The sequence below is a fragment of the Tamandua tetradactyla genome, chromosome 2 (genome assembly GCF_023851605.1).
Source record: "Tamandua tetradactyla isolate mTamTet1 chromosome 2, mTamTet1.pri, whole genome shotgun sequence".
In the NCBI taxonomy this organism is placed as follows: Eukaryota; Metazoa; Chordata; class Mammalia; order Pilosa; family Myrmecophagidae; genus Tamandua; species Tamandua tetradactyla.
This window is the reverse complement of record NC_135328.1, coordinates 140,896,063-140,920,889: the sequence shown is the minus strand read 5'-3', so window position 1 is coordinate 140,920,889 and position 24,827 is coordinate 140,896,063. Positions and strand designations below refer to the sequence as shown.

The 24,827-nt window shown below is 45.5% G+C and overlaps 1 protein-coding gene across 1 annotated transcript in view; it reads left to right on the top strand.

The window, feature by feature from the left end:
* Window positions 1-4,864: 4,864 nt before the first annotated feature.
* The window catches only part of ZC3H12D (zinc finger CCCH-type containing 12D), a 36,301-nt gene continuing 16,338 nt past the window's right edge, over window positions 4,865-24,827 (top strand). Inside the window, exon 1 of the mRNA XM_077130080.1 lies at window positions 4,865-5,185. Coding sequence (XP_076986195.1) covers window positions 4,899-5,185 — 287 coding nt within the window. The 5' untranslated portion in view covers window positions 4,865-4,898. The remainder of the gene's footprint in view (window positions 5,186-24,827) is intronic.

Genomic DNA, 24,827 nt, shown 5'->3' with positions numbered 1-24,827 from the left:
GATGGTGGCTGGGGTGTGGGGAAAGGGGCAGTTTTTGCTTAATGGGTGCAGATTTTCTGTTTAAGGGGATGAAAATGTTTGGGTAATGGATGTTGATGATAGTAGCACAATACTGCAAATAAAATTAAAACCACAGAATTGTACACTTGAAAGTGGTTAAAACGGGAAATTGGGAAATTTGGAGTCATAGTTTTTACTACAGTAAAAAGTTCCACAAACAATAACAAAAAGATAAGGTGACTTTAAATCAGATGTTGATAAGGGACCTTACATGATTTTTCCTTTTGGAGATAACCAGGTAATGATTTTTCTGGTCTAAATAATGCCTCCAAGGTTTAAGACATCCCAGAATTGGGAAGTTCCTCCTCTCTCTCTTCCCTCCTCCTCTCTCTGCCTCCCACCCTTTCTATCTAATTCTGGGCCCTTAACCACAGTAAAGTGTTTGTGGTCAGTGCTGACCAGTTCTGCTGAAATTGTAAGACCTCAGGAGGAGGCTTTGAAGATTTTCGAATCACTAGTCATCTGTGCTATTTGTGACTTCCAGTCAAGACTGAGGAAGAAAACAGAAATGAAATTATTCACACTTTCAGGTCTTAAAAATAGAAAGAGAAAAAGAAGCTGCCAGCAGCCCAAAGACCTTCACAGCCCAAGAGGAGGCTGTGGCCTGGGGCAGGGAGGTTCCTGAGCACAGCCCTGTTTCTCCCTTATTTGAAAGTCAGAAAAGAAATAAAATTGATTTTAAAGTCTCAAGGGAAAAAGTCTCTGAAGTTGGGCCTACTTCAGTCAATTTTTTTGTAAAAACAGTCCTTCTGTCCCACATACAACCTTTCAAAAGTCCCAGTAAAGGAACTCTGAGCTGTAACTTGAGGGTTTCTGTAGAATGCTGACGAGACAAGGCACCGAAAACCACTCTCCTTCCCAACACCAGGTATTTTCATTTTGAAAATGTTCATGTGTATACCCTGCCAGAATGCAAAGCTGCAAAATAAGCTCAGACTCTTTTGTGATCAAAGAGACGTCAGCTAACCCATTTGCACATTGGTTTTTCCATTTCTGCAATTTATAAGACACAACCTCCCTCCTCAGTTCATAAAGAACTCAAGTCACATTATCATAACCCCCCACTATGGGCCAGCCTCCACTGCTTACAAGCCACGTAACCTGTTCAAGCTGTTGGGACTCTCTGAACTTGGATACCTTACCTGTGAAAAGGGAATAATTCTATCCCCTCACCAGGGCTAAAGGGAAGTCACAACAAGAGTCTCTACATGAAAGCAAAGGATTCCATGAACACGAGCTTTTATTTTCATGTTGTTGGTTACTGTGGTTCTTCTCTTCCTGCCTTAGGAGGTGTTCTACTTTGCTAGCTGCTGGAATGCAACACACCAGAGATGGATTGGCTTTCAATAAAAGAGGATTTATTTTGTTAGTTCTTCAGAGGAAAGGCAGCTAACTTTCAACTGAGGTTCTTTCTTACGTGGGAATCTCTGCTGGCCTTCTCTTCAGGCCTCTGGGTTCCAACAACTTTCCCGGGGTGATTCCTTTCTGCATTTCCAAAATGCTGGGCTGAGCTACAAGTGTGAGATGAGGTATGCTGAGCTGCTTGGGCTGTGCTGCATTGAGCTCTCTCATTTAAGCAAAAGTCAATTAAATCAAACATCATTCATTACAGTAGGCACTCCTCTTAGCCAACTGCAGATGTAATCAGCAACAGATGAGGGTCACATACCATTGGCTCATGGCCACAGCAACAGAACTAGGTACACTCGCCTGGCCAAGTTGACACCTGAACCTAACTCTCACAGGAGATGTGGGGTCTTTGGAGACACCTGGGACTCACGAGGATTCATCGGATTCTTAGGGAGAGGCGTCTTTGGAGAGACATGTAGTCCTTGGGGAGTCATGGAGTTTTTGAGGGATGTGGCATCTTTGGTCAATGCAGTACCATGACTGCAGTTGTTGGCTTGAAATTCCTTGCTGGGCCTGGGGTGGAAGGACTGCAATAGAGGGTCCGAGGGCTGCCGGAGGCCAACATCGAATCTGTGCATGAAGTGTGGGGAGGGGCGGGGGGGGAGGGTAGCCTTCTCCATCTGGCAAAAGCCAGCTCTGTGAGGTCTTTTCTGGCCTTTCTTGTTCCCTCAAAGGAAGATAAGTCATTCCTTCTCCTGTATTTTGAGAGCATATTTTGCAAATCAGAAGTATTATACTTTTCAGGGTGCAGGTGTAGTTCAGTAGTAGAATTCTCTCCTGCCATGTGGGTGACCTGGGTTCAGTTCCCACCTGTTCACACAACCCCTCTGTATCCCCCCAAAAAGAAAAAACAAAAACAAAAAACGCTGTGAACAAAATTCCCTATGATGTACATATCACATATCTGCCTCTGTGTGTATGTATTGATGTAGAAATACATATATGTAAACTATGTGATGATATTGTGAGGCATTGATTGTACACCGTGCATGGAATGTTTGTATGTCAAGAATGTTTGTATGTTAAGTTTTTATTTATTTATTTTTATTTTTTGCTTATTTTTTGTATGTTAAGTTTTTACAATAAAAATTTTTAAATAAAACAAAGAAATGCATGTATGTAGGGAGATACACAAAAAAGTATTAGACTTATCAGAATGATTTATTATTTGTTGCTGTGAACAAATGGAAACTGGATTGTGTATCATTGAGTTTTTATAGAACTATGCCCAGCACAGTACCTCGTGCAGTTGATATTTGTTGAATGACTGAATGAATGAATGAACTAGGAAGTGGTGGTGTGAATGTACAGGAGAGACAGATTATGAAAAATACCCAAGAAATAGAATTAATCATGTACCGGATATTGAAGTGAGGGAAGGAACGGAGTCGAGGGTGAGACTCCTATTTGGGCCCCCAGGTAGTATCATTCAAGGAGATCGGGAACCCAAGAAAAAATATTTGAAGAGAGAGATCACTTCATATTTGGATATTTATTTTAAAAAAACATATTAACCTCTTCTATTATAGTAGGCACCATGCCAGGTGCTGGAGAGTAGGAGGCAAAGAGGTCAGAATACCAGAATAGTTCAGTGTCTCATGAGAACAGATAACGGACAATTCATGTCACACCAGAACTGTGAGCAGAGAGTTGTGGTAGCTGAGAGGATAAAACCACTCTTACTGGGGACAGGGATGGCCATTTCGAGCGGCCTTTGAGCTGAATCTTGAAGTTTGCCAAGCCAAAATCGCATTCCAGGTAGAGAAGAAGTTTTTACCTTGCTGACCCTCTGAAAGCGTCTAGGGGTCCCCAGAGGGTCCCTGGATCAACTTTGAGAGTTACCAAGGTGGACACTAAGGGAATGTCTGCTGAATGGCAGTGCTCTGAGCTCCCAGAGAGTTTTATCCAGCTGGCACCACCTTCCCTGCACAGATGGGACTCAGAACCAGTTCTGAACCAGATGCAGTTGTAGGATTGTGGAGGGCTTGAGGGTGGGGAGAAGAGGTGAGAACCCAACACTGAGGAGGGAGCAGAGGCCAAGGAAAGAGATGGAAAGACATCGGAGGAGAATCCGGCCATGCTGTATAACCTATGAAGCAGAGAGTTCCAAGAAGGAGGCTGTCCCAAATATTTGAATTTAAAATAACGAATAAGAGAGTGGTCCAGGACTGTTGGGTTTGGCAGCTCCAAGCTGCTGGCATCCTTTGAGGGAAGTTTCCCTGGTGCCCATGGATGTCCGTGCGCCGGCCACCTGGGGGAGGAGGGTGGTGTGTCTGTGCAGAGGTGGCTGCCAAAGGGCCCTCCCCAGCTGGACTTCCTGTGATAACTCTGCTCTGGCCCCGGTACCACAGGGAAAGGCTCCGTAAGAGAGGGGAAGCCAAACTGGGAGCATGGAAGTGAGACGTGAATGTTGTAGAGGACCCAAAGAGGAGAATAAACAACTTGAAGTACTGAGGAGACCACGGAGTAAAATGCAGGTGGGCAAGAGTGTTGGTTGAGTATTATTGGTAATAGTGAAAAATGGGAAACAACCTGAATTCTCTTTGTTTGGTGTATGGCTAACCAATGGAGAACACCGCTGTCCGTCCATCCAGACATCCACCCATCCGTCTATCCATCCATCCTTCCATTCATCAATATGCGCCATGTTCCAGCTGTGTCAGGCACTGTTCTCAGTGCTGATGACAGAGTGGGCAGCCAGACAAACGGACATTTTTAAAAAATGAAAAGCAAGTTGCTGAAAAATACAATTTGACACCATTTATATAAAAACCAAACCCAAAAACCCAAACCCTGAAATCATCTGCATGGGAATCTATTGGACACAACAGTAAAAACGCACAGAGAAAACACTCGCAGCTGGGAACAAGGAGCAGGGAGGCAGGTGGGATTTGAGGTGTGGAAGAGGAGTACGTCTTCACGATTCTTTCTGTGTTTTTAAATGTTTAACGAAAAGATGAAAGTCTTCGAGTGCAGAGAGGAAAGAGGGTTCCAATTGCCCCTGCTGGGTTCGTCGCCCTCTTTCTTTTGGAAGCCAGCGCCGCTGTTTCGCACACCCCCACCAGGCCCGCTGGAAAGGACCAGACCTGGCGAGGTCCTGGGGTGTAGAAGTTAGGTGCCGCCTAAGCTACCTGGAGAAGAGGGTGCTAGAGAGCCCAGGCGCATTTGGGGTGTGGGGGTGGGTGGGAGGGAAGCTGTGTCTCCGGCAGTCCTGCCCGGTGCAGGGCACGCCCCCCAGATGCTCCAGGGACCGCCGCGCTCTCGCCGCTGCAGCGCTGAGCCCCGAAAGTCCCCGGGCGCGGCCGCGACGTGATTTCCTGCCAGCTGGTGGGGCGGGCGGGAGCGGGCGGCTCCGGGCCCTGCGGGGGCCCCTTCCTCTTTAGCGCGGCCGGCTGCTCGGAGTAGGAAGCCGGGCCGGCCGGCGCGCCATGGAGCGCCCGGGCGGCAGGGCGGAACTCTTCCAGAAGCTGGGCTATGGCCCCGAGGACGTGGCCAGGGCGCTGGGCAAGCTGGGTGAGGGCGCCCTGGTCAACGACGTGCTGCAGGAGCTGCTACTGACGGGCCGTCCCCGCGCCCAGGGGAACCCCGCGCCCCAGCTCATTTCCCGGGGCTCCTGCGGCCGCCCGGGTGCTGCCCCAGACCCTCAAGAGGAGGACGCGGGTCCGGCCGGCTCCCTGAGACCCATAGTTATCGACGGCAGCAACGTGGCCATGAGGTAGCGTCTTTCACCCTGGGGCCCAGTGTGGTGCATCAAGACCCTGGGGTCTGTCCCTCTGTGGATGTCCAAGAAGCTCTGGAGCCCACGGGTCTGGTTGGAATTCCTCTTGGTAGTTAGCTGTGTGGCCTTAAGTGAGTCCCTTAACCTCTCTGAGCCTCACTTTCTTCTGTGAAGTGGACATGAAACCTCCCCAGCAGACAGCAGGGCTCAGGGCAGTCTGACAGCCTGGGGCTTGGACAAATGGCAGTTGTGTTATTACTATGTTAAGCCCAGAGAAAGGACCCTATGGGGGAAGTCCAGGGTAACTGGGAAGAGGCCTGGGGAGGCTTTTTTGCAGAAGGCCCCATGTCTGCAGTATGTCCCTAGCCTGTGGCATGACCCTGGAAAGCCACAGCATCTCAGCTTCCTCACCTGTGAGGCTCTATTCTCCCTCCCTCCTGATTCTGAGGACGGGAAGGGACATGAACTTGAATTTCGCTGGGGATTGTGGGGGGTGGGCCGCAGTTCTGTAGTTAGGTGTGCCATGGCTGTTAATATTTATCTGGCATTTTGGCACATTTTGGTGATGGGAGCTCCCAGCACTGTTGCCCTCTCCTGACCTGGCCACACCCTGCTGGGTCAAAGGGCAAAGCCAGAGGGAATTGTTCCCTCACCGCTGTAAATATGTGTGCTTCCCGAACAACAAATGGGAAAGCAGGAAGTGCCTGCAGAACATCTGGGAATCCTGGCTGTCCCGGGTCTGGTGAGGCTGGACAGGGTTTGGAATGGCTCAACCAGGATCAGCCAGCCTGGGGGTACTGCATGGGTTACACCAGGACTGATCACCCCGGCTTTGGCCAGTGACCTCCCTGGGCTGGTCGTACAAACAGTTGCTGGTGCTATTTTCTCAAGGTAGGAGGCAGCTGCTCCCAGTGGACCTGGAGAGTAAGCCTCTGAAAGCCGAACTGAGTGAAGATCACTGTGGAGTTAAAGGGATTTTAAGAATACAGGAAGTTCTGACTCATTCATTGTTGGTGGGAATGTAAAATGGTGCAGTCGCTGTGCAAGACGGTTTGGTGGTTCCTCAGAAAGTTAAGTACAGAACTACCATAGGACCCGGTAGTCACACTCCCAGGTATATACCTAGGAGAGAACTGAAGGCAGGGACTTGAGAAGTTATCTGCACGACAATGTTCATAGCAGCCTTATTCACAATTGACAAAAGGTGGAAGCTATCAAAGTCTCCGTTAATAAATGAATGTATTAACAAAACGTGGTAGATACATGCAATGGGATATTCAGACATGAAAAGGAATGTGGTTCTGATATGTGTGACAACATCAGTGAACCTTGAAGACATAATGTTAAGTGAAATAAACCAGGCACAAAAGGACATGTGTTTTCTCATCTCACTGATGTGAAATATTTAGAATAAACAAATTCATAAAGTCAGAAATCAGAATGCAGGTTACCAGGGGCTGGAGTCGGGGGAGGGAACAGTAAGTTAATGCTTAATTGGTACAGAATTTCTGTTTGGGGTGATGGAAAAGTTTTCGTAATGGATGGTGGTGACAGTAGCATAACATTGCAAATGTACTCAACACCACTGAATTATACATTTGAATGTGGTTAAAAGGGGAAATTTTTGGTTGTACATATATATGTATATATTGCTAGAGTAAAAGTCAAAGAAAAAAAAAACACCTGTAGGGCTGTATAACACATACAGTGAACTCTAATGTAAACCATGGATTATGGTTAAGGGTACAATTAAAATAGTCTTTTGTTAATTGTAGCAAAAAACACCCATGCAAGGTGTTAATAATGGGGGGGACGGGAGGACCTACTATGGGAACTGTGTTTTCTGCATGATTTTTTTTTAATGTTTTCTTATTGTGAAATATATATACAAATAGAAAAAAAAAAACAGTTTTCAGAGCACATTTAAACAAGTAATTACAGAACAGATTTCAAAGTTTGGTGTGGGTTACCATTCTATAACATCAGGTTTTATCTTCTAGCTGCTCCAAAACACCAGAGGCCAAACATCAATGTAGGATTCAGCAGACAAACTCTGTGAAATCCTATCTTCTTTGTTAAATCTCCTCCTTCTGAAGGAATGCATTCTGTAAAATGTTAAAATGAGGCTCACAACTGACCTTTAACTAGTAGGACTATTACTTAATAGTTGTTAAGAATTTGAATTGGACAGTTAAGGGAATTAACAGACAGGGAGAGAAACTAAGCTTGCCAAGCATGGATTACAAAGTAGATTTGTCTTTATCAAATGAACCTAAAGGAACAAGTTACAGTTAAAGTTTGAAGGCCTTTTTCCACATCTGGTTGTTGCTGTTTACATTCCTTTGTTGAGCCTACACCTTCATAAGCTTTTTAGCAGGTCTGTGCTGAACACTTCTGTTTCATGGTCACGACAGAATCAGAAGCTATGAATACTAATAGCTGATTTGTCTGTTTTCTTCTATTTCCATGACTATATCTCCTGCCGCACCTGGATTTATAAGCAAAACCTGGGAAGCCTACAAAAATAAGTGTTTTGTAGTTTATCTAGGAATAATACTAGAACATAATAACAGAAAATATTGCTGTTATTTTTGGTGAAGAAAATCAATTTTGTACAGTTTATTTCAATCTAAATAAAATGTGAATTTTGTTTAAAAAAAACAACTCCTTCTCCTTTGATCCTACACTCAATCCATAGGAGTCTTTGGGCTATGCCCATTCTAATTTTTTCATGTTGAAAAGGGGTATTGACAATACAGGATAGGGGGATGGAATTAGTTGTTATTCTTGGAGAGGCTGGCCTCTCTGGGTTTCAGGACTAGTCTGGCCTATGAACCCACTACAGGTTATAGGTTTCAGGAAAGCAAACGGTACAAGAAACTTTTGTAGAGTTTCAGTTGGAGCCCTAGGTGTTCTTTAGGGTTAACAGGAATGATATTGGTTGGGTTTGGTAAATCACGGCAACTAGTAATACATAGCTGAAGCTTGCATACGAGTAGCCTCCAGAATAGTCTCAATTCTTTTTGAACTCTCTTAGTTACTGATACCTTATTTTGTTACAACTTTTTTTCCTGTTTTGGTCAGGAAGGCATTGTTGATTCCATGGTGCCAGGGCCAAGCTCATGCCTGGGATTCATGTCCCACATTGTCAGGGAGACCTTCACCCCTGGATGTCATGTCCCACACAGGGGAGGGAGGCTAGTAAAATTTTCCTTGCAAAGTTGGGCTTAGAGAGAGGCCACATCTGAGCAACAAAAGAGGTTTCCTCCTAGGAAACTCTTAGGCCTCATTATAAGTAGTCTTAGCTTCTCTGTTATAGAAACAAGCTTTGCAAGGGCAAGCCTGAAGATCAAGGGCTCGGACTATTTTGGGGGTGGTCCCTAATGCTGAGACCAGGTGTTTCCAAGATGGAAAGTGTTAATAGTTCCCTAGTTTTTCTCTAGTTCCCACAAGGGAGGCTACCAACACTTTTGAATTATCAGCCCCATAGTCTGGGATGTATCTGGGAATTATATTAGGCCATACAGAGTTACTAGGTTTTGTGTCTGCTTTGGGCTCTGTGTGTTTAGGTTGTGTAAATGAGTTATCCAGTCTGCATGATTTTTCTATAAACCTACAACTTCTCTAATACGAAAAAAAAAAAAAAAAAAAGTGAAAACATCTAGTAGTTTTTGAGGGTCCTGGAGAGAAGGTCTGAGAGGAATTGTGACAGGTTGGTGAGGCACTTCTCTCTGGGCATCTGTAAAGAAAGAACTTTGAATTTAAGATGACATCTCTTATAAGGAAGACCAGTCCAGCTCTAAGATTATAGGAGCGTTATGATTCCAAATCAAACAGCAGAATGGCTGTAGGGTTAAAAGGCTACCTCAGGGGAGAGTGCAAGGGTGGTTCAGTGGTAGAATTCTTGCCTGCCATGCAGGAGACCCGGGTTCGATTCCTGGTCTATGCACTTCCTCCCCAACCCCCGCCCCCAAAATTCAACAAATGGTGCCACAATAATGGGATAGTAACATGGAGAAAGAATGAAATGTGACCCTTACAACACAGCATACAAAAAACAAAAGGGGGCTACCTCAGGGGCACCGGGAAAGTGCCTTGGAGATCAGACTTACTGGCCGGACCTGGAGCCCCCAGGCTGCCTGAGAGCAGCCCCAGGCTCTGAGTCCTCAGTGTAAGGAGGATGCTGAGAGCCTAAAGGATGGAACAGGAGGGCCAAAATGCGCCTCAGGGAAGACAAAATCCCATTATGGGGTGTGTGCGTGTGTGTGCGGAGGGGTGGGGTGCGGGGGGTACTTCCCGGCAGACATCTGCTCACTCAGAGGCAGTAGCGGGCACACCATTTCCTCTGAACGTTTTTGGGGTCACAGCTCCCTTTGAGAATCTGAGGAACACCCCGTGTAGTGAACTAATCCCTGGGACCTGTGAGTGGGACCGTACTTGGGAAGATCTCTACTGAGGCGATAAAATGCTACGATTAAATCTTGAGAGGAGGAGATTCCTCTGGGTTGTCTGGGTGGGCCCCAAGTGCCGTCACAAGTGTCCTCACAGGAGAGAGACGGAAGGACATTTCACAGGCATGCAGAGGGAAGGCGCCAGGAGGACGCGGCAGAGACAGCAGTGCTGCGGCCGGGAACCAAGGTGGAAGAGGCAGGAAAGGGTGCCTCTGAGGGAGCAGGGCCCTGCGGATGCTTCTGATATCAGAGTTCTTGACTCCAGAAGAGAGAGACCATAAGTTCCCGCTGTTTGAAGGCACCGGGCGCACGGTAGTTTGTTAGAGCAGCTCCTGGAAGCTAAGTTAACCATGATCTTCTCCCCAGAGAAACCCAGTGTTGCATGCACCTTCACAGTTCCCCGGGGTTATCGCATGGACCCCTGATCTGTGATAACACTTGTAGAGGTTTATCACCTTGGGATTTTATAAAGAACAGGAATTAAAATGTTTTGTCGAAAATGTCAGTGCCTTCACGCTATAGCAAGAACCACGTGCTCTGCTCTAGACTCTTAAGAGAGGATGTGTTTTCCAGAACTTGCTGCAGACCTGGATCCCACCTCCGAAGGATCCTAACCAGCAGTGGGCTCCGCCCACCGGGATGGCTGAGGGCTCTCACTCCTTGGGTGAATAACTTTTCCTTCTGGAGCCTTCTTATCTGGTTTTGGTGTTTTCTCGAAGCCCAGTGTGGGAGCTTTGCTTGCCTCTAAGATGCTCTGCGGATTCTAACGGTAGCTTTCCTTTCCTCAGCACTAGGGCTGCTCGGGGTTGCTATGATAGGACAGTAGTGGACAGCTCCCTTTGGATGGAAGTCCCTGTCCCTGCTTGGAATCCAGCTGCAACCACCTCTCCTGTTTGTCCACGACTCGGGTATGTCCTGGGTAAATCCATTACGTCCCCCCGCCCCCACCTTCTGTCATCAGTTAATCCCTTCATGCTCAATCTGCCTGGGTCACAGACGGAAACTCACTCAGATTAAGGACTGTGTCAGGACGTAAATGCTTTAACTCGCTGCCTACACAGCACCTTGATTACCAGAAAGCACGTGTCTGCACGTGTACGTACGGTAACACACCCACGTATGTCTAAACACACCCTAACATCCTCTTCCTGTCCCCTGGGTTGCAGTAGTCAAGAAGGAGAGACAGTGCACAAAGAAAAGCTGGTAGTGGGACCTATTTGTTCCTTTTAAAGCCAAGTTTGAGGTATCGTTGGGGTCTGAGGCTCAGCTCCATCCCTGCCCCCATCTTCTTCAGTAAAGGTCTGCTGTGTCCTCCAGCAAGAGTCTCAGTGGGATCTGAGGCCTCAGCCCTGCCAGACCTTCAGCTGTGACAGGTGGACCCAAATACGGGGCTCCTCAGATGGAAAGGGCCTTTGGGTGAAACCCAAAGCAGCGCCTGGCTAACCTGGAAATTTGCTTAACCTCAGAAACACTGTTTCTGAAAATTCCCCGAGTATTCTAGTTCACTGGCTGCCAGAATGCAACATACCACAAACAGAATGGCTTTTTTTTTTCCCAAAGAGAGAAAGAGTTTATTACTACATGTATAGCAGGACAGCAGACAGCCTAATGGCCCCAAATCTGTCTCCTAAACAGAGTGGCTTTTAAAAGAGGGAATTTATTAAGTTTCAACTTTCCGTGTTCTAAGGCCATGAAAATGTCCAAATTAAAGCAAGGCTATAGGAACGTCTAATCCAAGGCATCCAGGGGAAGCTCCCTTGGTTCCAGAAGGCTGATGGCACTCAAGGTTTCTCACTCAACTGGAAAGGCACATGGCAAACATTGAAAAAATCTGCTAGCTTTCTCTCCAGACTTCTTGTTTCATGAAGCTCCCCCAGGGATGTTTCTCTTCTGCATCTCCAAAGGTCTCTGGCTGCACAGGCTGTGTCGTGGCTCTAAAAAAGGGCCTCTCTCCAAAATGTTGTCTCTTTTAAAGAATTCCAGTTAAGGCCCACCTGGAATTAACAAAAGTTAATATCCTCAATCAGGTGAGTTACATCTCCATGGAACAATTTAAAAACTCCCATCCAGAAATACTGAATGAGGATTAAAGGACATGGCTTTTTTGGGGGTCCACAAATTCAAACCAGCACATTCCACCCTTTGGACCCCAAACAGACATGTTCTTTCCAAATACAAAATACGTTCATTCCATCATGATATCAGAAAGCCTTAAACCATTTCAGTAACAATACAAATACAATACAAAGTCAGAAACAGTACAAATCTCATCAAAATCTATTACAGGCATGGTCTGTCCTAAGGCAAAATTCTCCTGTGGCTCTGGACCTGTAAAACCCAGAACAAATTATTTGCTGCCAACATACAAAGGAGGAACAGTCATAGGATACATATTCCCATTTCCACAGGGAGAAATTGGAAGGTAAACAAGGGTCACCTGACCTAAGCAGTCGTGAAAACCTGCAGGGCAAACTCCATTAGATTTCAAAGCCTGAGAGTCATTTATCTCCTGGCCTTTAGAAAGTGACAGTCCACCCTTTCTAAGAGCCTGTGCAGTGGCCCTCCCCTCTCTGAATGCAACTTTGGGGGACAATGGGGAGACCCATTTTTTTTTCTGCAAATTATTTTTTTTATTAATTAAGTTAACTAACACAACATTTAGGAATCATTCCGCTCTACATATACAATCAGTAATTCTTAATATCATCACATAGATGCATATTCATCATTTCTTAGTACATTTGCATTGATTTAGAAAAAGAAATAGAAAGACAACAGGAAAAGAAATAAAACGATAATATGGAGAAAAAAAAACTATACCTCAGATGCAGCTTCATTCAGTGCTTTAACATAATTACATTACAATTAGGTAGTATTGTGCTGTCCATTTCTGAGTTTTTGTATCCAGTCTTGTTGCACAGTCTGTATCCCTTCAGCTCCAATTACCCATTATCTTACCCTGTTTCTAACTCCTGCTGGACTCTGTTACCAATGACATATTCCAAGTTTATTCTCTAATGTCGGTTCACATCAGTGGGACCATACAGTATTTGTCCTTTAGTTTTTGGCTAGTCTCACTCAGCATAATGTTCTCTAGGTCCATCCATGTTATTACATGCTTCATAAGTTTATTCTGTCTTAAAGCTGCGTAATATTCCATCGTATGTATATACCACAGTTTGTTTAGCCATTCGTCTGTTGATGGACATTTTGGCTGTTTCCATCTCTTTGCAATTGTAAATAACGCTGCTATAAACATTGGTGTGCAAATGTCCGTTTGTGTCTTTGCCCTTAAGTCCTCTGAGTAGATACCTAGCAATGGTATTGCTGGGTCATATGGCAATTCTATATTCAGTTTTTTGAGGAACCGCCAAACTGCCTTCCACAGTGGTTGCACCATTTGACATTCCCACCAACAGTGGATAAGTGTGCCTCTTTCTCCACATCCTCTCCAGCACTTGTCATTTTCTGTTTTGTTGATAATGGCCATTCTGGTGGGTGTGAGATGATATCTCATTGTGGTTTTGATTTGCATTTCTCTAATGGCCAGGGACATTGAGCATCTCTTCATGTGCCTTTTGGCCATTTGTATTTCCTCTTCTGAGAGGTGTCTGTTCAAGTCTTTTTCCCATTTTGTAATTGGATTGGCTGTCTTTTTGTTGTTGAGTTGAACAATCTCTTTATAAATTCTGGATACTAGACCTTTATCTGATATGTCGTTTCCAAATATTGGGGAGACCCATTTTTTTGGCTCCACCCTTTCCAAGAATTGGGGCCATACCTGGGCTCTCTGACATCTCTGGGGCACTCACTCATCCCCTCCATGTGGTGGCAGCCAGGTTCTTCCTAATCCCCAAGAAATACGCTGCACTCTCTCCAGGGCCTGAGGCGGCAGGACTCTTCCACTGCAATGAGGTAGAAGGCCCATCCTCTGCCTTTTGGGCAAACTCACCCTCTCCTGGCCTGAGGTTTCTTGACTTTAGACTTTAGCTTCCATTCTGACTCTGAAATTATTTTAGCTTCCCATTTTCCCTTTTCTGAGGCCCCCAGTCCAGACGGGCAGCTGCTCCATTTATACAGGTCCCAGAGCACTCTCGTTGGCTTTCTCTGTAGTAAGCGAGGATCATGCCCATCAGACAGCAGGAGTTTCCAGAAATCCTTCCTGAAATCTCCATTTCCAATGCTGGCTTTTTCTGAAATGGCTGTTTCCACATTTGGTTAAATCCTTATGCGGGACACTATTCTCTGGGGTCTCCCTTCAGGAAGGCCCAGAATTTTCCAAAACATCAATTTCTGGTTTCTTTGTATCCAAGAGTTCAGTTCTCAACCTATCTCTTTCCTGTTGCATTTCACTATAACCTGAAAGGAGAAACCAGGTTGCAGTTTCCACATTTAATTTGGAAATCTCTTCTGCTAAATAGCCAAGTTCATGGCTTCTAAAATCTGCCTTCCAGTCAAAGCCACTAGTCAATTTTGCCAGATTACCTGCCATTTTAAAAGAAGGATCATCTTCCTTCCAGTTTGCAATAACTCATGCCTCATTTCTGTCTAGAGCCTCATCAGCGGTATCTTTAGAGTCCACATTTCTACCAACAGTCTCTTCAAAGCATTCTAGGCCTTCTCTATCAAGCTCCTCACAACTTCTCCAAAATTTCCCCTTATCCATTTAAAAAGCTGTTCCAACATGTTTGGTATTTGCAAACCACAACAGCACCCCACATCTCCTGTACCAAAATCTGTTCTAAATTGCTAGCTGCCAAAATGCCATATGCCAGAAATGGAATAGCTTTTAAAAAGGGGGAATTTAATAAGTTGCTAGTTAACAGTTCTAAGGCCGAGAAAATGTCCCAATTAAAGCAAGTCTATAAAAATGTTCAAATTAAGGCACCAAGAAGAGGCTACCTTCACTGAAGGAAGGCCAAGGAAGTTCAGGGTTTCTCTCTCAACTGGAAAGGCACGAGGTGTGTGCTAGCTTTCTCTCTAGGCTTCTTGTTTCATGACGCTCCCCCAGGGACGTATTCCTTCTTCATTTCCAAAGGTCTCTGGCAGCGTGGGCTCTCTGCTTTATGGCTCTTATAATTCTGTCGTCATTCTCTCCTCTCTCTGAATCTCAAGCCTTTTCCAAAATGCTTCCTCTTTTAACGGATTCCAGTAAAGTAATCAAGACCCACCTGGAATGGGTGGAGTCACATCTCCCTCTATTCAAAAGTTCATACCCACTGTCGGGTGAGTCACAGCTCTGTAGAGATAACCTAATCAAGTTTCCAACCTACATTAGTGAATAAGGATTAAGAGAAACAGTTGCCTCCACATGATGGGATCAGGATTAAGACGTGGCTTTTCTAGGGTGTGTAATCCTTTCAAACTGGCACACCAAGGCTTTCTAATTCCATCCGCACTGCTGCTGTGCGATTGATACCACTTTACAAGCTGGTATGTGCTGGAGCTGCCGACACCCATCAGACCCTGTGTCTTTTCCACCCTTAACAGAGAGGAAGTGCATCTTTTGTGGGCAGCTGCAGCATCTGGAGTGCCCGCTGTCCCCCCCGCCCTCCTTGTGGCCCTGTCCCCTGTAGCTGGGGGCAGCCTGAGGCTTTGCTCATTGAGAACAATGGGCTGGATTCGCAGCTGCAGTTTTTTGTTGTTGTTGTTGTTGTTGTTGTTGTTTTGTCTCATCCGTGGGAGTTGTGTTTCAGTAGCTCTTTACAGACAAAATCTGTATCAGTATCCTGTGGCTGCTGTAACAAATTGCCACAAACTTGGTGGCTTAAAACAACACTTTAAGATTTATCTTACAGTTCTGGAAGTTAAAAGTTGGACAGAGATCTCCTTGGGCTAAAATTAAGGGTGTCAGGCCTCGTTCCTTCTGGGGGCACCACGGGAGTACCCCTTCCTTGCCTTTTCCAGCTTCCAGAGGTTGCCAGTATTCCTTGGCTGGTGGTCCCTTTCTCCACCTTCAAAGCCAACACTGGCCTGAAATGATATGCAAAAGATAGGCTGGGTTTGCAAATATGTATTTCACTGGGTAGAAGACCCATAGCTTTCGTTAGATGCTTAAAGCGTCAGTGATCTCCAAAGTGTTAACCGCTGATGTGGACAGAGAAGTTACAGGCAATATAATACTTTAGGGCCAGAGTTTCTTTTCCCCTTGCACAGAGAATGTTGCAGCCACCATCAGCACTTTGCATCTGGCCTTTTCATTGGGGAAGGCACAGAAAGGAGGAAGCACAGAAAGGTTTGGCCAAGGTCGGCAGCTGGCTTGAGCAGACCTCCAGCTGCCATTCTCCTGCTGCAACCACAGGCAGAAGTTCCAGGGGCTTCTGGGCCAGAGCTTCAGGACTGTTTGTAGTAGCTCAGCTCAGGACTGCTCTCTGGGGGATAACAGTGGGGGTCACTGGTCAAGTGCTTTTTAAAGGAAATGGGGCTATGTTTGCTCAGAGCACACAGAAGTTGGCCTGTTTTATTAAACAATTCTGTCCACAAGCCATGTATACAGAGAGAACTAAGTTTGTAGAGCTGCCTCCCAGTGCAACACTGTGGCAACACAAGAAGTACATTTAGATGGTATAAGTAGAACAACCGGCTTCTGGGGTGCTTTGAAACCATATACACCCCAGAAAAGCATGTTCCTGAAGTGAATCCATTCCTGTGGGCATGAACCCCTTGTAAATAGAATCTTTTGATGAAGTTACTTCAGTTAAGGTGCGACCCAACACATTCAGGTTGGGTCTTAATCGTTTTACTGGAGTCCTTTGTAAATGAAGTAAATACGGAGAAGAAACCACAGAAGCAAGAAGCTGAAATCAACAAAACGTGGAAGAGAAGGAAGAGACCAGCAGACACCGCCATGTGCCTTGCCACGTGGCAGAGGAGCCAAGGATCACTGGCAGCTGGTCTTGGGGAAGAAAGCATTGCCTTGATGATGCTTTGCTTTGGACGTTCTCTGGGCCTCAAACCATCAGCTCATAAATTCCCATTGTTAGAAGCCAACCCATTTTATGGTATCTTCTTTCAGCAGCCTAGGAAACAAAAACAGCTTCCTTTGTCATTTCATAAGTGCTGGGTCAACTTGAGTAAGATTATTAGATGAATGTGGGAGTGCATGCAAAAGGGACCTGGAGAACCCCTGCAGTATTGCTGAATCTTTTTTTGTACCCCACGTGGAAAACCAGGGATGTAAAAGTGGATTCCAATCCCTAGCTCAGGGCTGCCCAACAGAACTCTCTGTGCTGACAAGAATGTTCTAAGTGGTCCACATGGCAGCCACGCACCACATGAGCCTGCCAAGCACTTGAAATGGTGGAGGAACTGAATAGTTAATTGTACTTAATTTAAGTACTCTGTTCACATTTAAATGTCAGTGGGCACATGTGGCAAATAGACCACAATGAGCTTTAACTTCTCAGCCCATCAGCCCTGTGAACCTGGGCCAGTCACCAGACTCTTCTGAGTCCTGTTTATACATGAAGGGGTTGGAGTAAAAATCTGAAGTGGATTTTCCATCTCTAACATTCTAGAAGTTGCAGTGATTATTTTATGCATGTCTGAAAGAAATAGATGTATTTTTTTCTTGTAAAGATCCTCTCTTCTTGCCCAGAGGTTTAGGGAGAGAATGCAACTTGCCTAGTGTCCCCCACAGTGAGGGACATGCTCCAGACTCAGTGCCCTTGCCCATGCCCGCATCATCTCCGGCTGTACCCAAAGCTTGTACCTGACCCTCACTCACCCTGGAAAGGGTGGCAGGTTGGGAGGCCTTGACCCCAAAGCCCTCCGTCTTGTGGCCAGCACTGCAGGTGCTGAGCTTAGCCTTCTCCAAGCAGGATGAGCCCTGGGCTTGCCCGCTCCCTCCCCTGGGTTCAGATGCTCTCTGCCACAAAGGTGCCCAGGACCCACCTGTGGGAGCCCCTTGGGTGGCTCTGATTTTTAAGCCGCACAGACACTGATTTCTAAGCCCAATCCCCAAACCTCCCAGATGCGTGTGTATATCTGCAAGACAGAGAGATGGGCACGTGGGTTACCCCACATGCCCACATGCAGAAAAAGGTCCAGCAGGTTTTCAAAAGACCAAGGCTTTCACTCAAAGAATGTGAGGCTTCCATTGCCAGCTGCTGTCGGCATTTCCTTGCCTGGAGGCAGGCAAATGCAGAAGTAAATTTAGAAAAGGTGTGATTTGAAGTGCTTAAGTTTGGGGGAAAAACATTTTACATCATTTTACACCCCAGACAAGAGTTTCATTTGATTGTGCCTTCATTTTGGGGGTTCACTTAGAGTTTTTTGTTTGTGTCGATTGCTTGCTGTTTATGTTTTTAAACTCAGAAAACTCAGCAGAATCTGGTTTATTCTGGAGTAACGGATTTGCAGTGAAGAGAGAGCTCAGGATTGAAATGGAGTGCTACTTTCTGTCTCTGAGTTTGCATGTTCATTATATTTTGCATAAATGGAACTATATAATAGTTGTCCTTTGGTGTCTGGCTCATTTCACTCAACATGGTGTCTTCAGGGTTCATCCACGTTGTAGCACGTGTCAGAGCATCATTCTTCTCTAAAGCCGACTAGTCTTCCGTCGTATGTAGAGACCACTTTTTCTTTATCCATCCTCCGCTGACGGACACTGGGCTGCTTCTGTGTCTTGGCTGTTGTGACTAATGCAGCTGTATGCGTGGGTGTGCACGCGGGAGGTATTTATCACAGCCCTCCCGGTTGGTACCCCGCAGGCCATAAAGAGGAGGGTTTCCAGCTGGGTGGGGGTCCGCCCTGCTTCAGAGCCCCGGAGTCTGCTCTTGGGCCTGAGCACAACCTCAGTCTGCACCAGAGTGCCCCGAGCAGCCGCTCACCCTCCCTCTTCCCCTGACTTGAGCTGAGGAGGGCTCTTCTGGTGAGCAGGGCTATAAACTCCAAGTTCCGAATGCTCGCACTTGAACCCCAACAAGAGTCAGTCCAAACTGTGGTGTCCTTCTCCTAGCCCTGAGGGGTCACTGCTCATGGCCCCCTTCCCCCCCACCCCCAACCCGACTGGCTGCGCTGTGAGCCCCTAATTACTGCAGGGGCCTCCGGGAACCTGTTGGGTGTGCAGCGGCCGTCCCAAGAGCAGGCTGACCTCTTGCTGTGCCTGCACAGGCATGACTGTCACCAAGGCAAAATCAGCCTCAGGCATGACCCACTTCCTCTCCACCGTCCTAAGTCCTTCCCCCATGAAGCCACTCAGAGCTGTTCACAGCACTGGGAGCCCTCCTTCAGGGTGGTGGAGAATTTACAGTCAGGAAATACAAGGAGCAGGGGTTGGGGGGTGTGGGGGCTGGGACTGTGTGTGTGCCCACGTGCACACACGTGTGAAAGATCAAAGATTCTGGAGGTGGGAAGGGAGGGAGATTTTGCAGCCCAATGGTTGAGCTTTGGGATTTGCATCTAAGGCCTGCACTGAACATTTTTCCTCTGCTTCAGTTCCCTTGAGGGTAAAAAGGAGCAGAAGTTACTTCTTCGAGGGAGCCTGTGGTGATGAAATGAGCTCTGGCCTGCCTGATAGATAGCAGCAAGGAACTCCAAGGAGCTCACTCATGGCCCGCCTTCCCAGTACCCAGCTTTTCTAGTAGCTGCTTGTAAATCGATGTTGAGTTGTTGAAGGAATGCACGAATGAATGAATGAATGCTTTGGCTTATGTAGTTTCCTACTGCAGGCCTGGGAGGAGCTCCCAGGGGGACTCTGAGCCTTTCTTTCTTTCTTTTTATATTAGAGAAGTTGTAGATTTACAGAAAATCAGGCAGACTTCCCGCATGCCTCCCTTTTATTAACATCTTGCGTTCATGTGGTACATTTGTTGCAATTCAGGAAAGAACATTTTTGTAATTGTATTAGTAACTATAATTCGTGTGCAGTAGAGTTCACTGTCGCGCAGTCTTATGTTTTTTTAATTTTATTCTAGTAACATATGTACCCTATACATAACCTAACATTTCCCCTTTAACCACATTCACACATATAATTCAGTGCTGTTAATTATGTTTAAAATGCTAGCTACCATCACTACCATCCATTCCCAAACTTTACAATCAACCCCATTAGGAACTTTGTACAATTAAAGCAGTTGGCTCCCCATTCCCTACCCGTCCCCACTCCCTTCCTTGGAAACTTTTATTCTAAATTCTGACTGTGAGTTTGCTTAGTCTAATGATTTCATCTCAGTGGGGTCATACAGCATTTGTCCTTTTGTGTCTGGCTTGCCTCACTCCACATGATGTCTTCGAGATTCACTGGCCTGGCTCTTTCTTGCCTGGTGGGTTTTTTCGGGTCCTACAGAGAGTACTGCAGATGCCCGGGGCTTTCTTTGGCCAGAAACAGAGCAGTCAGAAGGAGGCTTTGAGGTTGGTGAGAAAAGTGGAAGGGGGTTGAAAAGTAGATAATCTTCACATCTCAAGAGACCTGAGGAGGGGTTGGGGCTGGTGGGATGTGTAGGAAGCTAGTCCTGCAAAACAGACTTGACTGTAAATCCTCTGCTCCAGAGACTCTGGCTTAGAATTCCTGGGGTCCAGCCCCCAGCCCCCCTCTGCCTGGAATTGAAGCTGGAAGGAAGGGGACTTCTTAGGGAGAAAGGGGGAGGTATTGGCTGCCCTGATGTGCTATGAGGAGGGCGGGTGGACTCTTACTCTGTCTTCCCCAGCCTCAGTGTGTCCATGGCTGCCCTTGCTGGCTATTGGCTGAGATCCTGACATTTTGCAATCTGTTGTCAGGAGCTGGATTTTGTTGCATGAGGCTGATGCTCGTATCCTGCTCCCTTCCGCATGGCCAGGCCAGCATCACTGCAGGTCGTTGGAGTCACCACCTGACCAGCTCACCTCTTGAGTTAATTTACTAGTTGCTTGAATGCAGTATATCAGAAAGGGAACAACTTTTAAAAAGGAGAATTTAGTAAGTTACAGGTTTACTGTCCTAAGCCTGTAAAATGGTCCAAACTAAGGCATCCAGGGAAAGATACCTTAATTCAAGGAAGGTCGATGGGTCAGGAGCACATCTGTCAGCTGGATAGTCACCTGGCTGGCATCTGCTGGTCCCTTGCTCCTGGGCTCCATAGCTTTTAGCCTCTGTCCTGTAGGGGTTCCTCACTTTGCTTCTCCAGGGCTGGGTTTCATCTCTTGGCTCTCTCCAGGTTCTGACTTACTTAACGTCTCATGGCAATGTCTGCTGGGCTCCAAGCATCCCCGAACATCCATGTCTCTGCTCTCCAAGTGTTGGCATCTGTGTCAGCGATGCTCTGAAGTCTTTGTCGGCTCTGAGGTTTCTGTCATTTCTGGCTCTCTCCAAAACGTTTCCTCTTTTAAAGGATTCCAGTAAGCTAATCAAGCCCCAACTGGAATGGGTGGAGTCACATCTCCAGCTAATCAAAGTTCACACCCACAATCAGGCGTGTCACATCTCCATGGATATAATCTAATCAAAAGATTCCAACCTCCAATATTGAATTAGGATGAAAAATAACCTGTCTCCACACAGTTGATTCAGGATTAAAACGTGGCTTTTCTGGGGTACATACTACTTTCAAACTGGCTCACCCCTGTTTACCCCTGCCCCTCACAGGGACTGCATTTAGTTTCACTCTCTCTCTCCCTCACCACTGAATGCTCCCTCACAAGCTGAGGTCTGAGGGAAGAGGAGGACTCAGTGGGGCCCAGTGGGGAGAGGACAGCTGGAACAAAGGCCCTGGGGTGGGAGTGGAGGCAGGTACATGACTAGGATGTCAGCTGCAGGAAGTGAAGGGGCTAGAAGGGAGCAACGAGGGAGGGTCCTCTAGTCTTATGGCCAGGTCACATCCAGTCCATGGCTAAATATCTCAAGGCTGTCCACTTGGCTCTCTCTAGCAAAATAACATTGACTAATGCAAACAAGCTGACACACAAACAACCACCGTGAACCCCAATGGCTAAGTCTGAAGGATGTTTCCAGGCTCTATCAGTTACTATGGGAGATATCTGGCTGCCCCCTTCACTTGGCTTCCCTGATGCTTGCTGGCCTTTTCTACTCTGGTAGGCCCTTTTCTATCTCTTTTGTAAGATTTTCTTTCTCTCCTTGTAAACTGCTACTAAACTGGTCCAGCCCAAGCCCCTTCCCCTCCTTCATGCACTCAGGCAATTCTGTCCACACTGTGGCTTCATGGATGACTCACACATTTTATCCCTCTCCTCTGTACACCAGCTGTTTACTTAGCATTTCCAATGGGGGAGGGGTCACAAAGGCTCCTCCAAGTCAGTATGTGTCCAGAGCCAACCTTGTGTCCCTCCCTCTCCAGGATTCCCTGACTAAGTGAATGGCTCTGTTATCCAGTTACGTAAGCCAGAGATCTCAAAGTACCCCCATGCCTCTTCTCCGTCACCCCCATATCCAATCAACCACCAAGTTCTGGAGACTTTACCCTTGGAAATTCACCCACTCTTCTCCATCATTCCCCCATCAGTTTGGTCCAAGTTACCATTAGTTTTTGCTTTACGACAATGCTAGCTTTTTTCCCCTTTAAACTTCTTATTTGAAAATAGTTTCAAATTTACAGGACAGTTGCAAAATATTACAAACCCCGTACTGCAACATCTCTCATCCCCTCAGATTTGCTTCGATTGCTGTATCATTCAATCTAACCATCTATTTATCAACCTATCAATCTATGTATTCATCTGTTTATCTATGTCTACTTAATACATTTTCTGAGCACTTGCGTGTGAATTGTATACATCACACTCCTAGAACACTTAATACTGCCATGTGATTTAAGAACAAGGATATTCACTTATGCAACCACCCTTAAGTGCAGTTATTAAGTCTGTGACGGCTTCTTCACAGTTATCCTACACTCGCTCTCAATTTCTTCCAATTTATTCTAGTCTGTTCTCAGATTGAGACTTTTAAAACAAAAACCTGATGATATCACACATGCCTCCAATCTTAAAATCCTTCCCTGTCTTCTCATTCTTCTTCGGAGAACGAAAAATTCCTCAAGAAGGCTGGCAAGACCCTTCCTGGACTTTAGCCTTGTTTCACCCCTTTCTGCCCTGACTGCCTCCATTCATGCCTTTGTTGGACTCTGTGAAGAGACACACTGGCCTCCTTGCTTGGACTTGGGAAACCCTACAACATGCTTACACCATCTCTTAGGTTGTGTGCAGATGGCTGCTCTCCTCCTTCGCAGGTTGATCCTTACAAGCTTCAGTTAATGAGCGGAACTTGTTAACTGTTAGAATACACTCCACTTGGAGCCTGAGACCCTCTCCACACTATCACAAGCTACATGGTTCTAGTTAAAGGATATATATATATATATTTTTAGTTTTTTATTAATTAAAAAAAATTACAAGAAACACAAACATTCCCAACACATACACTCAGCAATTCACAATATCATCATATACTTGCCTATTCATCATCATGATCATTTCCCAGAACATTAGCATCAATTCAGAAAAAGAAATAAAAAGACAACAGAAAAATATAACAAACAGAAAAAAACAAATTTTACATGCAATACCCCTTACTGATCCCTTTCATTGATCACTAGCATTTCAAACTAAATTCATTTTAACATTTGTTCCCCCTATTATTTATTTTTATTCCATATGTTCCTCTCATCTGTTGACAAGGTAGATAAAAGGAGCATCAGACACAAGGTTTTCACAATCACACAGTCACATTGTGAAAGCTGTATCATTATACAATCATCATCAAGAAACATGGCTGCTGGAACACAGCTCTACATTTTCAGGCAGTTCCCTCCAGCCTCTCCATTACATCTTGGATAACAAGGTGATATCTACTTAATGCATAAGAATAACCTCCAGGATAACCTCTCTACTCTTTGGAATCTCTCAGCCATTGACACTTTGTCTCATTTCACTCTTCCCCCTTTGGTCGAGAAGATTCTCTCAATCCCTTGATGTTAATTCTCAGCTCATTCTAGAGTTTTTCTCATTTTTCAGTGAATCTCAGTTCATTCTGGGATTTCTGTCCCACGCTGCCAGGAAGATCCACACCCCTGGTAGTCATGTCCCACATAGATAGGGGGAGGGTGTTGAGTCTGCTTGCTGTGTTGGCTGGAGAGAGAGGCCACATCTGAGCAACAAAAGAGGTTCTCTTGGGGGTGACTGAGGCTTAATTTTAAGTAGGCTTGACCTAACCCCTGTGGGGTTAAGTTTCATATGAACAAACCCCAAGACTGAGGGCTCAGCCTATAGCTTTGGTTGTCCACACTGCTTGTGAGAATATCAAGAATTCAACTTGGGAAAGTTGAGTTTTCCCCCATTCTTACCATTCCCCAAAGGGGACTTTGCAAATACTTTTCCACTCACTGATAAAATCACTCTGGGATTCCTCAGGGCATCACCTGGACAAACCAACAAAATCTCATGTCCTATACAAAGTTCCATGTACTTAAGGTGTTCAATCAACTATCTACATAAGTTATATTAGGAGATGCACTAGTCAAGTGTAGATTTGTACAAAATAAACATTTTTTGCTTTAGTCTCACACATTAGTTGAAATTTTAAAATTTTAAGTACCATCTATTTTCAGCACACTGCAGTAATGACATTCTTTTGTTCTTCCTCATGCAAAAACATTTTTTAAATTTGTACATTTAGTCACTATCATTATACACTCTAGGCATTCCTAGATTACACCATCTCAATCTTTATCATCTATCTTTCTTTGTGATTTCATTTATGCCCCAGACCTCCTCCCTCTATCATTCTCATATGCAGCTTCATTCAGTGTTTTAACATAATTGCATTACAGTTAGGTAATATCGTGCTGTCCATTTCTGAGTTTTTATATTCAGTCCTGTTGCACAATCTGTATCCCTTCAGCTCCAGTTACCCAATATTTTACCCTATTTCTATCTCCTGATGGTCTCTGTTACCAAGGAAATATTCCAAGTTTATTCACTAATGTCAGTTCATATCAGTGAGACCATACAGCATTTGTCCTTTTGTTTCTGGCTAATCACACTCAGCATAATGTCCTTAAGGTCCATTCATGTTGTTACATACTTCATAACTTTATTCTATCTTACAGCTGCATAATATTCCATCTTATGTAAATGTCACAGTTTGTTTAGCCAACTCTCTGTTGATGGACATTTTGGCTGTTTCCATCTCTTGGTAATTGTTAATAATGCTGCTATAAACATTGGTGTGTAAATGTCCATTTGTGTCC